The sequence below is a fragment of the Physella acuta genome, unplaced genomic scaffold, assembly GCF_028476545.2.
Source record: "Physella acuta isolate Inbredline_101_S28 unplaced genomic scaffold, ASM2847654v3 ptg000178l, whole genome shotgun sequence".
Taxonomy (NCBI): domain Eukaryota; kingdom Metazoa; phylum Mollusca; class Gastropoda; family Physidae; genus Physella; species Physella acuta.
The window spans coordinates 63,651-77,432 of NW_026731697.1; the positions used below are offsets into that span (position 1 = coordinate 63,651).

A 13,782-nucleotide genomic window follows, 5' to 3' on the forward strand; every position below is an offset into this window, starting at 1 on the left:
AAGTAGGCCTGGAATCAATATTTACTTCTCGCGAGACCATTGTAAACGCGAGAAATTTGGTCTGTGAAAATCGATTATGCTCACATTACCTCTTGTTAAAATTAAATTCCAAATGAACAACTTTAGAAATCAACATTTTTTGAACGTGTTACGTACGAATAGATGAAACACAAAAATACAGAGACTATCTATAATTTAAGGCCATCTTCTGCTTATTTTTTTCTATTTCTATTATTAGTTGTCATTGCAGGCGTTTTACTTCTCGAGAACAAGAAGCGGTTTATGGGCGCCTCCTCTTCTCACGACATGAATCCACCAGCTAAAGTGCAACCCAAAGACAAAGCATCTGCATCGGTTAGTGTTTTCATACCATTCAGATGAGTTTCGGTATAAAAAAACGAGCAATGCTTTATAATAATAGTCATAATACTAGTATTTAGATATAGAATAGATCTAGAGTTATGGTAAGAACCAAGAAACAGTCTTGAGCTCAAAACAAATTGACCAAAATCCTCAACCTAGATCTAGGTCTAGCAGCTCTAACACTTCCACTAGAAGATCTAGGTCTAGAATCTAGACTAGATCTAGATACTAGAAATCTAATAGATAGTACATTAAACACTTCACTAGCAGATATCTCGTACTGTAGTAGTTAGCGGTAAAATTCATGATATAGGCTTATAGCGCCTGTTATTATTCCCGAATGGTGCAGCAGTAAAAAACAGTAAAACCATGGCATAGTCTGTCCCGCTGTTCCGAAAATACTGTAAACCTCACTTATTTGGCGCCATATTATTTTTAATACACAATGTTTAAAAATGTGGATAGATTGATTTTAGCTGCAATTTAAATAGGCCTACTGTGTTGCTAATTATTTTGTATTTCTAATTATTTTAAGTGTATATGCTAATTATTGCTGCTACTAAACATTGTTCTATTTCTTCTTACTACTTTTAACTTTAGTAAATCTAATCGTCTTATTTTTCTAGATCTAGAAGAATTTTTTCTGTGTTTCTTAAAAAATAATCATTACTACACAAGTCTTTATTAATAATATTTAGATCTACTAGGCCTAATTGTTGCTAATTTTCTGTCAATTAAAGTTTAAATTAAGTTTAAACACTAATTTAATGAATTTTAATGCACTTGACTTTATTTTCATTTCAACGGTCAATTAAACTATGGTTTACAGTAACGAATGTTAACAAAACTCAACAAACATTACCGGTTAATTTCTGATGCTATATTGTGAGATTACCGTAGTAGTTAGCTAGATTTAAGTTATTAGATCTAGCTTAAAACTATTAGATCTAGTCACTAGCCTCTCTTTTTTAGGAAATCCATTTTAATACGATAAAAATATTTATCATCTTTTCCCTTTTGTGCCCAAGAAATATGGGACAGCCACAGAAAGCTCTTTCCACTTTTGCCAGTCTCAATTTTCTTAAGATTGCCCTGCCATTGTCAGTTGCTTTTCTGCTGTGCGCCTCCACCTCTCTTGGCCTTTCCTGTTTTTCTATTCCTTGAGGCATCCAGTTAAGCGACATTTCTGTGATGTCATCTGGATTAATTCCTAAAATGTGCCCCATTCAGCTACATCTTCTTTTTTCAATATTTCAGAAATGCTTTCCATTTCTATAAGTAAATTATCATTTTAGATGGTGTTAAGCTAGTGGGAGCCTTTTATCCTTCATGATTCACAGGCACTTAGTTTGGAGTGAACCCAGTTTTCTGCTGGTGGCAGTTTTTACTTCCCAGCATTTGCTGCCATATAGTAGGATCTAAAATGTTAGCATATCTATAATAGTGAGTCTAATTGCTAAGCTAGTAGGCAACATCTAATACTCAAGTCCTAGTGTAGTAGTTAGTCGTACGCCTACATGTAGGCATTTTTATGAAAATATCAAAAATAGTTTGCGATGAAATATTGTATTTAAAATCAAGCATTTTGTTGTCCATATCTATAGTATGCTAGTCAATTTAACAATAATTGTATTCAAAGTTATTATTGCTCAAATTTTATTACTTTTTTTCAGTTAATCTTTCTTCATGGGCTTGGTGATACTGGGTATGTTGGTCTTTAATAACTACTCACTATTTTAAGTTTTCATCAAAGCCCAGTTTAGTAATTTAATGATGATTTTTTTTCCTAAGTTTTTCCATTGATCATGAATTTATTAATTTACTAATATTTTTTACAGCCATGGTTGGAGTGAAAATTTTAGAGAATTCAATTTCAAAAACATAAGATGTATATGCCCCCATGCGTAAGTAGTAGGCAATAGTGCCACTAAGCTAGTTTCTAATGTAAATTAAATACATTTTTTGATACCACATGATCTATGGGAAACATTGCATATCTCAATTATTTAGAACTGGTATGAAATCACTTTAAATAGCTATCATACAGTTGTAACTAAAAAAAAATAGGCTGAAACGGAAATGTGGAATCCGTGTTCATGCTTAAAAACATGAATTTTTTAAAAAAAACATGAATATACCATTTTAGCTTCTTTTTTTTTTTATTCATAAAACCTAAACTTCAAAATATTTTCAGCCCCCTCAAACCTGTATCACTCAATGCCGGAATGGTTATGCCTTCTTGGTAAGTAAATCATTATTTAGAATTTAACCTTATGTATAGGTTGTTTTTTTTTTTTTTTGACTTGTAACAGCTGGCATTTAAACTGTTCTCGTTGATTATAATTAAGGTAGGTCCAGTAGCCCTAAAAAGAGTATTTAAATAGAAATTACAATGTAAAGATGCACAATATAAAAATTCTGACACAGCATAAAACACATTTCACTAAGTTCTCATTGAGAATTACAAGCCTGCTACTGAAAGCTGAAAATTACAGATAATCCTTGTTTACTTATCAGTTCTAACTCTTATTTTAAATAATGTTTTACCTGTGCACTATTACTCAAGATATTTTTAAAAAATGTATTGAAATGAATGTTAAATTTAAACTTTTTGCTCAAAAATATATGTATTTCTATTATTTTTGAGGATTTCATTAAATTTAAACTTTTTACAAGGTTTGATATACGAGGCTTAGACCAAAATAGTCCAGAGGATGAACAAGGTATCAAAGATTCTTCAAAAGAATGTGAGTTTATTATTTTACATGATATGAATTTTAATTTAAGTGTTCGGATAGATGCTACTAAAATATGGTGTGTTGCCTAATAGCCATTTGACAATAGCATGTATGAGCTGGGATCAACGTAAACAATAAACATACGGCAGAAGGAGATTATTTGTTTGTTTTTTTCTCTCAGGGTCATATAGCATTGCACGAGTAAAACATAAATATTTTTTCCTGTTTGTTTTTAATATTTTTATTCTGATATATGTTGTTCATCCTGTTAAATGCTTTTTTTTTTTTAGTGCAGCAGTTAATAGCTAAAGAAATTAGTGAAGGCATACCTCCTGAAAAAATACTTATTGGGGGGTTCTCTCAGGGGGGTGCAGTGGCACTATACACAGCTTTTGGAACAGATGTTAAAATTGGCGGAGTTGTGGCCCTCAGTACTTGGATGCCCATGAACAAGTATTTTACTAATGACAGTGTAAGTGAAGTGAATTTCTATTAAACCTTTTTAAAACTATTTTAACAAGACACGGGTTTCTTATGCTGATTCAGTGAAGCAACCATATTTCATACATTCACTTAAAATTTAAAAACCATGCTACAGTAATTAAATAGTTTTCCTCTTATAGAAATTGGTTAATAAGTACTGCAGTAAACATAACCATCCTCAAACAGTTTTGACTTTGCAAAGATATTATTTCTTTTTCTGATAGTTCATCTAGCCAACTGTAAATCATTTGGACGAATCTAATATTTTTAAAAAAGACAGATTAGAATAGCAGAATATCATTTTTTTAAACTTATAGAAAATATTTTTGTTATTATTTCTGCATTTGAATAAACTTTGTAGGGCTTTAAGAACATATAGATCTACTATTTAGTACTGACGGGTAAAGCGAATTTTTTTTTTAAGTAACCTATGGTAATTTTTTTCAAGAGCAACTGAAACCTTGTTTTATATTTTTCTAAAGCTTGACAGCGTCCTTTAAAATGTATATTACCTGTTGACACTGTAGGTTTTTGTGAAACCTTTTTACAATAGGTGAAGAAATGTGGGAAGATGAAATGTTCATGTTGTAAAAAACAGGTTAGCTTATGATAATTTATCTTGAGCTACCAAGTTTTATTTAGTTCCATTTGATTTGCTGTAGTATTGATAAGGGGAGGTGCGTTGAGCAAAAAGCAACCTTCACAATTTTGACCTTTTTAATATTTTCAAAAATATCTCAAAATTGTTTATTAGTGTGAGAAAATCTACCTTTCAAAAGATATCTGTCACACTTTGCTATCCATTTTGTATCATTAGAAAGCTATACTTTTTAAAATTTACTGTTAGTGTATTTTAAAAAATAGCAAATTGTTTTTTCAAAGGCTTTATATAATTATAAACAAGGCAGCTGTTTGGCTTGTTTCCTGTGATTCCTTATTTTCATTAGCTGATTGCAATATTCGGATAAAGCAGGCATTATTGTGTACCAAAAACACAAGTAAAGCTCAGCTTGTGTAAGTTTAGTTCTTAACTTAGGCAACAGATTATATGAAATATCAACAGTTTTTCATTTTTAACCTTTTTTTTAATACTCTAGGCAAAAACATAATTATATATAGTTTCTGACTAATATATCTACTTTTTCATTGTTTTCCTTGTTTTCAACATTTAAATGTTTTTTACATTTTTATTTCTGAATAAAAGCACATTGTATATTTACATAATTGAGACCCTCCACTATAATTCAACCCAGTCGCTGTACTGCTGTTTTGAGCTAGAGCTGTACATAATAAGGTGTTTTGAACTTTAAGCAACTCATTTGCATATATCAGTAGAGTGTTTTTGAATTTGTATCTAATTAAAATGATTTTAATTGTCACATAAAATTAGCAAACCAGTATACTTTTTATTAAGATGTAAGTTTAGAAGTTCTCATTCTTGCTTTAAATAGTTTCGATCACCCCAAAAAAAGGTTGGAAACTGGTTTAAAGTAAACTATAATTGAATAAGGATAATTCCTAAACAATTTTTATCAATGTCTTCAATATTTAAAACGCTGTATAGTTTACTGTAAAAAAACTAAGATGTGCAAACTGTCTATGAGGGTCACAATTTATATTGTGTAAATTAAAACTTTACTTTCGTTAACAATTTTCTTTAAAGAATTGTTTTCCAATCTCTTATTGTTCATAAAAAAATGTCCAGATTAGTGACCACATTGAAATTTTAAGTATTATAGTTTTGAAAATGGTGCAGTTTTTATGAGATTTAATGAAACAGATTTTGCTTTAGTTTTTGTTTTCTTCTCTTTTTGTGTTGTACATTAAGGTTCCTGTTATGTTTGAAATGTAAAACACTTAACATTGCCCTGCAAATTAAAAAAATATATATGCAGCACCTCCCTTTAAAGTTAAGAGCTGTAGTAGCTAATTTGGCCTCAAACTATTTTTTCTTCTTTTCACTATTTTAAATTTATAGGTCATAGTTTATGTTATGACCAACTTTTGTTTTTTTGTTGTTGTTTTTTTCGTCAATGTAATGTTTTCTATAAATTTTGGGCATTTACAACTTTTTAAGACAGCCTCAAAGTTAAAGTTGTATTAGCTCACCAAACTTTCAGTTCAGTGAGTCGATCGTATAATCTTTTAAATAATCAGTTATTTTAAATTCGAGTATGATATCACTTTTTTTTTTTTAAATATAATTCAGCAGTATTAAACTTGTAAACAAAAGTCACATATAAAATAAAATCTTAGGAATATTTATACTTTGCATTTTTATGACGTTTCAGCTTGAAAAGTATTTTTATAACCTTTATATTATTATGTTTTTTAGTGTTTTAACTTATTGTTTATCAATTAGTTAAAATATTGTATTAAATCTTACCATATTCTACATATTGTTCTTTTCAGAATACGAAATACAATGTTAATGTTCCAGTGTTACAGTGTCATGGTACATCGGATCCCATTGTTTCATTTAGGTGGGGACAGGCAACTCATGAAATAATAAAAACATTCAACCCAAATGCACAGTTCAAGTCCTACAGTAACATGGGACACAGTTCTAGTCCACGGGTACGTGTAACCATTTCATTTCTTGTTAATATGGATTAACAGGGCTGCCTACTTGTATGATCTTTGCCTGTAGCTTTACAATTTTGACACCCAGGTTATGAAATTACAGTTATGCCTAAATTACACTTTTTTGTCTTTTGTAAAAATTCACTACCTGGTGTGTCTGGGCATGAATGGGAAAAGATGATGATTAACTTAGATATAAAAACATCTATAAACAAAAATTTTAAATTAATATTACTCTTATCTTGTGGAAGTACAGTTATAGGTAAGGCGGGGACTTTGAGTTCCTGCATTATTAGTAGCATCAAAAGCACTGTGACTAGGTAGAACAAATCACATTTATCTTGTATAAATCAATATGGTTAACTTTGTTTTCCCTATTTTCTTTACTTACAGGAAATGAGTGATGTCAAGGCTTTCATTCAAGAAGTATTGAAAGAATCTTGAACATTGTTGTAAAGTTGTTTGCTATATTTCCAATGTTGTCATAGTTAGGAATGGGATAACATGATTTATTTTTGTTTTTAGCTATCCTACAGTCTACCATTCATGTATGTGTATTTAACAGGAGTCTTTGTATCTAGAAAAATGGAAGAATACTTGCTTATGAAAGTTGCATGTAATTGTAACGTTTGGGCATTAAGACAAAGAATATTTTTAACTTGGTTCAATACAAGTATAATATTATGAATTTAACAAACTAAAGCCTATATGCAAGTCATATCGTTTTTACATTAGTTTTTTGTTTTTAGAAGTGAATAGGCTATACTTTATGTAGAAAACATAAATAATGACTTGCATTTTGTTGTGAACTCTATTTTTCCCCATTTGATTGTTGACCATTTAGAAGAAACAAGGTTGTCAAGTTGCTTTTTGAATATTGTATCTCTCTACTGATGTCAAAATGAATGCTTTGGTGATGGTTATGTTGAACACATGACCATGATTTAATCTCAACCCAATGACCTTACTGGTTGTTTTTTTTTTTTGTACTGTTCAAGAAATCCTTTTCTTTCTTTGGGTTTTTTTTTTTCAACATCCCTTTAACATGTTAAAAGTTAGATGCTTTTCACATTAAAATACTATTTTTGTCTTAAGATAAGTTTTTTTCAGATTGCTATTCATAATGCAGGAAAGTAATGATCAGTAAATGACCTTGTGTTATTTACCAAAGAGATTTAATGTTCTTCGGTTGAAAGTTTATACTTTATTTTTTAAAAATGTATGTCCACTTACTATTTTAAATTTGTTACTTCCACTGCATTAATTGTTTAGGGCTTTATTTTATTTTAAAAGTTGATTATTTACTTGAATTGTATGTGATTAATATTAAGATGATGTCTATGCATTACAAAAGAATCAGGTTTGTGTGGATTTGACTGATGAATATTGAATTTCAACACAACTTGTGCTTTCGACCCCAAAATGTTTTACTAAAATCAGAATGGAAACTAACCATTTTTGTGGGGACATTTTCTAATACTTTATCAGTAATTAAGGGTGCTGGACAAGTTTTCTTTATATTTCATAACACTTTTTTAATTAACTAGGCTTTAAAAAGATTGTAAAATGTTATTCGATGTGATACAAACTACTTAGCAAATTAGTTATGTTCATAATGATAAGTTTCACAACATAAACTTATTTGCTTTTTCCTTCCTTACTTATGGTTGTATATCTAATCACACTAGAGAAAGTATTTTTAGTATACTACAAAAGCTTAATACCCACTAGCTTGATACTTATAATTACTACAGCAAGTCTATTATTTTTAAAATGAATGTTCAGCACATTTGTATTTTTATTGAATAAGAACAAAGTCATTACAATGTGTTCTATTTGTTTTAATCATTTGGATTCCAAAATAAATATCTATGAACATTTTCAAGCCTTGATATTGTTATTAGAGAACTAAGTATACTTTGTGTCTGTATTTCGTTTTGCCATTATATTTTGTAATCTCCTATGTTGACTAATTACTTTCATAAAAGTTATAAACAACTCTACTTTAGGTATTAGGAATGCAACAAGGTGTTAAACATTTAATATGCATGCTTCAACAATAGGTAAAATGAAGCACATTTATTATCCACTATTCAACATTGTAAACAAATATTAAAATTTTATTTTTTAAAGACCTGGTCAAACATTTGGTTGTTGATTTTAGATTTATGTTACTTTTGTGTTTGAAAGATACCAAAGCTTAGATGCGGGGGTTACAATTTATGATTTTATTCATGGTTCATTTAATCCTACAGCACTATAAACAAAATTGTATCTATTTATATAAAAGTAAAGTTTCCCTTTCAAACCTGACGGTCTATGGGGCAGGTGAAGTAGAGTTCACTTGTTTCTGTGACCTCGGCATATGAAGAGATAGTGTGGTCAGCACTATGCCCAGCTGCCTTTACTTTCCCCAACGTGAGTTAGGTACCCATCAGAGTTGGGTGGGCTCAGGGACGGTCTACTGACTTGAACCCGGATTCGAACTCAAGACTTAGGGGTTAGCAGTCCAGCTCTCTACCGCTAGACCACTCTGTCCCCGCCTATTTATATAGGTAACTAAAATATGAAAATTAATTTTCAGTAATTATCATTTTACTTTTATGTCAGTTTTCTTAAAAACATCTATGATAACAATATTAAAAAGGTGTTTTATTCTTCTAAAATAGTACTTTCACTGTGTTAGAAAGGGGTTAATATTTTGTATAAGCATATTCAGGGTTTTGAATATTAGTTCAGCTGTCCACTGACCTTCAATAAAAAAAATTTACATATAAAGTGATTTTTTGGGTTTGGAAATCTTAACTAATGTTAGAAGACATTAGCTAAAAAGGCAAAGTAAGCCTACAAAATAAAGAAAGAAACATGTAAGCGTATTGTATTTTCTGATTCTACATTGGTCCATCTGCTTGGATTGCTTCTATGTCTTTCTTAAGACTCTTTCTGCAAAAGTTGCTACCTAAATACAAGTTTATTTTTTACCACTAAGAATTTTAGGAGGAAAAACAAACCACATAAATCTGTGACAGAGGTTGTTATTTTTTTGGTTTTTTTTTTTTTTTTGTTCTTCTTACAAAGACTAAATTGAATAGGAAATTCTGTGTTGTGTTTAATTGGATTTTTTGTTTTATAACCAGTCCCAGGATTTTTATTTTCAAAAATGTGTGTAGGAAATTAGGTGAGAAGTTCACATTTGTCAAACTGTTAAAGAAAATATTTGACACAGAAAATTATCACATCACTGACAATATCCTTTGCAACCCTCAAGATCACAATGAAAAAAGATTTTAAAGTTAACATTTTTTTGACTAGTTAATATAAGAAGGCTTGCTTTCACTTTGTATGGTAAAAATAAATTTCTTAAAACATTGGGACTTCATAGACTATTTACTTCACTATTTTTCAACTAGATCTAGACCTATCTCAATCTGTCAATCATTATGAATAGTAATCAAAAATTAAAGGGCGTAGATCTATATGTAAGCTCTTATGTCTTATAGACTTAAACGTTTTCCTTTTTTTTTTCACTAAATCTATGTCGTCATCAAAATTAGAATAAAAAAATGCTAAAACACTGCTCTAAGTTACCTCCCTTTGTAGTTATTTTAAAATGGCGACTTCTGAGTCGGTATTGTCGTCGATGGTGATGGAGTAAAATATTAATCTGCTGTTTTAATTGTCCCTCATTTTGTCTCAGGTGATAAATCTAGTGTAAATTGAATGAATTGTTAAAGTACACTTTTTAATTAAATATTCTTGCATCAAAATCGTCCTAAAACAATCCCTGAACAGATTAGAAGAGCTGGCTGCTGACCCACAGTGCTCATCTCACTGCCGCTGTGGGCATTGAATGAATGATGTTACGGTGAACAACGGTTCTAGAATCTAGATCTAGATTAGAATCTACCAATTTACTTTTTGTTCAAATTAATTCTCAATGAAATAATACTCATAATTGATCTTCTTCTAGATCTAGATATCACTTTGCCCTTTTTGAAAATGTTTAGATTTCTCTCACTTACTTTGTGTTTTAAAGATAAAAAAAATGTAGATTTTCTATATTTAAAAATGAAGCCTAGCATCAGAGTTGAGTTTGGATTAGTTAGAATGCTTAGGCATAGAATAGATCAAGTTGCTTACTTGTTGAAGTTAGTTAAACTGTTAGTTTAGTATAAGTTTAGTGTTTAGTCTTAGTACTCTAACTTCTCACTTGCCGCTAATAAGCTATTGACTATTGGCAAACTTAAAATGATAGTCGATAATACTACCACCAAAACAATAAAAAATACCAATTTGTTGTAATAGTGTGTAGTGTGTACAAACTTACTTAACTAGATCTATATAGATCTAACTATTAAAACCTGTAGTTTAAACTTTAAACTAGTATTGTAAGTAGGCCTTTTAGAATAATTAGATTGATCTAGATCTAGCTAGAGACTATAGATCTAGATCTAGTAGTTGATAATGAAAAAATTAAGTTGCTTTAAAATAAAATCTTATTCCTGCACATTTTTTTATATTTCAGGTCAATTATGTTAGTTTAAGAAAGTTATCTAGTCATACATATTCAAAATGTCTGTGGTATCAAACCCAGCTCTTTTAAGTAGTGGTATTCATGGGCAACAACTTGGCTCATCTTCTACTGGGATTCTCAATCATGGAGATTGTCTTGAAGGACATGGTGCTGCTGAATTTCAAGCTAAAGGGAATGCTGAGAGTGATGGACTCGTGAATAACAATTGTCATATAACATCAGATGGTGGTGATTCAGTTGATATTGGAGCATACAGTGCAGCTACTGCTGTGGAAGAAGCTCAAGATGACGCTCCGGTTATTGATATTATAATAAACAATGTCGTGTGTACATTCAGCACCAGGTGTCATCTGAATTTAAAGAAAATAGCCATGGAAGGAGCACATGTGGAGTATAAGCGAGAGAATGGGGTAAGACATTTTTTAATTGTTTATACCTTTTAATTTATAAAAATTGTTCTTTACTAATAATTTTTAACATAATAATCAATGCTGATATTTTTAAGATGCTAAATATGAAATTGCGACGTCCGAACACAACAGCAACTATTTGGTCATCTGGAAAAATTACTTGTACGGGATCTACAAGGTATTGTATTCATTTTATTTTATGAAACTAATTTGTTTCAATAAAGCCATAACTGCTAGCCATATTACAGTTATACATTTTTTTCACAGTGAAGATGAAGCAAAGCTCGCAGCTAGGAGAATAGCCCGGCGGCTTCAAAAGCTTGGGTTTAATATCAGGTTTTCAAGCTATCGAGTAGTGAATGTTTTGGGCACGTGTAGTTTACCATTTGGTATTAAACTCAATCAGTTTTCTGAAGCAAACAGAGAAAATGCTAGGTCAGTATATTTTATCACAATGTTTACTGTAAATAAATAACTTTAGTCTTTTAATCTGTTTGAAATTATTTTTAGTTTGAACCTAAAAATTATTTTCATTAATATTTTCATTTATTGTGTTGCCTGTTAGCTGTATGTAATTCTTTTTTTTTCTGTTAATGTTTTTTGTTAAACTGATTTTTACCTAATTCATCCTCTTGTTCATCTCATGTTTTTATTTTCTTTGTGTTATATAGTCCACTTGCTATATATATATATATATATATATATATATATAGTGCTGCATCTTCCCTCCCATACTGTTATTGTTATAGACAGCTGGACTCTCCAAGCTGTGATTAAATGTATTTGGGTTTGGTACTCTGTTGTATTTTGTGGGCCTAAATGAAAGCAGTATTCAAATGCTTTGTTCAATTCCACTTTTCTAAAGCAATATCCTAATAATTTACTTTATTCCTTCTTTGTTGTGTCCATTATAATTTTATACCATAACAAAAATATATTTTCCTTTTTTTATGTGTAGTTATGAGCCTGAACTGCACCCTGGTGTCACTTACAGAATCAAAGATCCTAAGGCCACATTAAAGATTTTTTCTACAGGCAGTATTACAGTCACAGGTAGGGATATATTCATTTGTCAACCAGTTAGGTAAATTTGATTTATGGTTTCTTGATAAGGACATGACCTAGTTGAAGAGAATCCTTTCATCATTATTGTTGACATGGATAAAAATCATGTTTTTTAGATTTGGCAATCAAAGCAAAAAAAAACCTTGAAAATTATTCAGTAATATTTTTAGAATCAGTGTTATTGAAGTTGCAAATCCAAAGAACTAGAATATTTTTTTAGTTTAAGGCTACATTACTATGTATTTTCATCAAGCCTAAGTTATAACCTAAAGTTTTTGACTTTTGTAAGACAAACATTGATTGGCTCTACTGGATTTCTGTGTTTGATATTTTGAAACCCCACTGCTTGAAAAACTCATAGTAATTTGTATTTACAAATAGCATTGTACTTGATTTTTAAAATATTTAACAGACCTTTCAAATAATTTTGAGATTTCTCGTTTGAGTCCATTGTCTCTTCTAGCAAAAGTTTGCATATTACATACATATATACAAGTGCATTCTTTCATCTATATATTATTATTTTAAATGGGGTTTTTTGGAAAAAGAAAAATGTCTCTACTTTAGCTGATATTTGATGTTTATTTTCAGCACCATGTGTTTTGAATATTCAGCTTGCCATAGAGCATATATATCCCATAGTCTGCCAGTATAGAATGGAAAGGCGAATTGACAAAAAGGTTTTACTTTTTTCTTTCAACTGAAATTATTGTACAACGGCAAAATAAAAACTAAACTGTCATTAATTCTTAAGTAATTAATTATTAACTTTGGAAATGAAATTGCGTATACATTTTATTTAAATGGTAGTGCTTTAAAAAAAATTGTAAATGGTCATTTAAAATTATTTGCAGGTACTTCTGCAAGAGAGAAAGTATATCAGAAAAGGAGGAACTTTTATTAGCCATCCCATGCTTGATGTTGAAGATGATGAGATGGATGATGATTTTGATGATGAATCTGATGATCTCTTAGATGATGATTTTGAAAGTGATGTGAGCCAAGATTAATGAGGAACAACTGTATGGGTGTATGTCATGGATATGCTGTTTCGCTAATACAATGTGATGTAAAAATTCTCCACTTTCCACATCAGATATAATTGCATCCTTATGAATGTTTCATTATTGAATAAGAAAGGCTAGTTTACATTTCATCAATTAAGAACAGTAATGCTGATAGTAGAAAAAAGCTTCATATCTGCATAATTTTAATGAAATGGTAAATGAAACAAAAAAAACTCAACCTAATCTTTGAAAGTTAAAGAGTAGACTAATAAAGTTTTACATATGCAAAAAATTTCAGGTTAACTTTAATACTTTAGACTTTTATTTAACTCAATATAAAACTTTTACACAAAATTCTTAGACAAAGTTGAAATTATTCTAGCATAGGTCTTATATATTTAATGAATCAGTTTATAGATTATGTAGTATAATGAAAAAAATATAAAACAGTTTAAAATGTAAGGATATTTATATCTGACAAAATACCTTACACATAATTATAGTTAAATAACCACTCATTTTAATGTTTATCAATTGTACATAGAGGATACTAAAACAAGCTATTGCCATGTGTGCTATAATAGTTCAAAGAGGAATAA

The 13,782-nt window shown here is 29.9% G+C and overlaps 2 protein-coding genes across 4 annotated transcripts; both read left to right on the plus strand.

Moving 5' to 3' along the window:
- The first annotated feature begins 1 nt into the window (after position 1).
- Positions 2–8,302, plus strand: LOC131936436 (acyl-protein thioesterase 1). 3 transcript variants are annotated; one of them, XM_059293413.1, is made up of 9 exons: positions 2–59; positions 251–354; positions 2,037–2,068; positions 2,202–2,267; positions 2,558–2,605; positions 3,040–3,110; positions 3,392–3,573; positions 5,997–6,161; positions 6,561–8,302. In XM_059293413.1, the coding sequence occupies exons 2-9, from the start codon at positions 283–285 to the stop codon at positions 6,609–6,611; spliced, it is 687 nt and encodes a 228-aa protein (XP_059149396.1). In that variant the 5' UTR covers positions 2–59; positions 251–282; the 3' UTR covers positions 6,612–8,302. The 3 variants fall into 3 exon arrangements, with proteins under 3 accessions (XP_059149396.1, XP_059149395.1, XP_059149394.1); XM_059293412.1 differs by having other exon boundaries at positions 36–152; XM_059293411.1 differs by having other exon boundaries at positions 36–354.
- A 1,477-nt stretch (positions 8,303–9,779) lies between these two features.
- Positions 9,780–13,410, plus strand: LOC131936470 (TATA box-binding protein-like 1). The gene is made up of 7 exons (XM_059293484.1): positions 9,780–9,864; positions 10,693–11,111; positions 11,207–11,289; positions 11,379–11,546; positions 12,070–12,164; positions 12,768–12,856; positions 13,031–13,410. The coding sequence occupies exons 2-7, from the start codon at positions 10,740–10,742 to the stop codon at positions 13,184–13,186; spliced, it is 963 nt and encodes a 320-aa protein (XP_059149467.1). The 5' UTR covers positions 9,780–9,864; positions 10,693–10,739; the 3' UTR covers positions 13,187–13,410.
- The last annotated feature ends 372 nt before the right edge of the window (positions 13,411–13,782 follow it).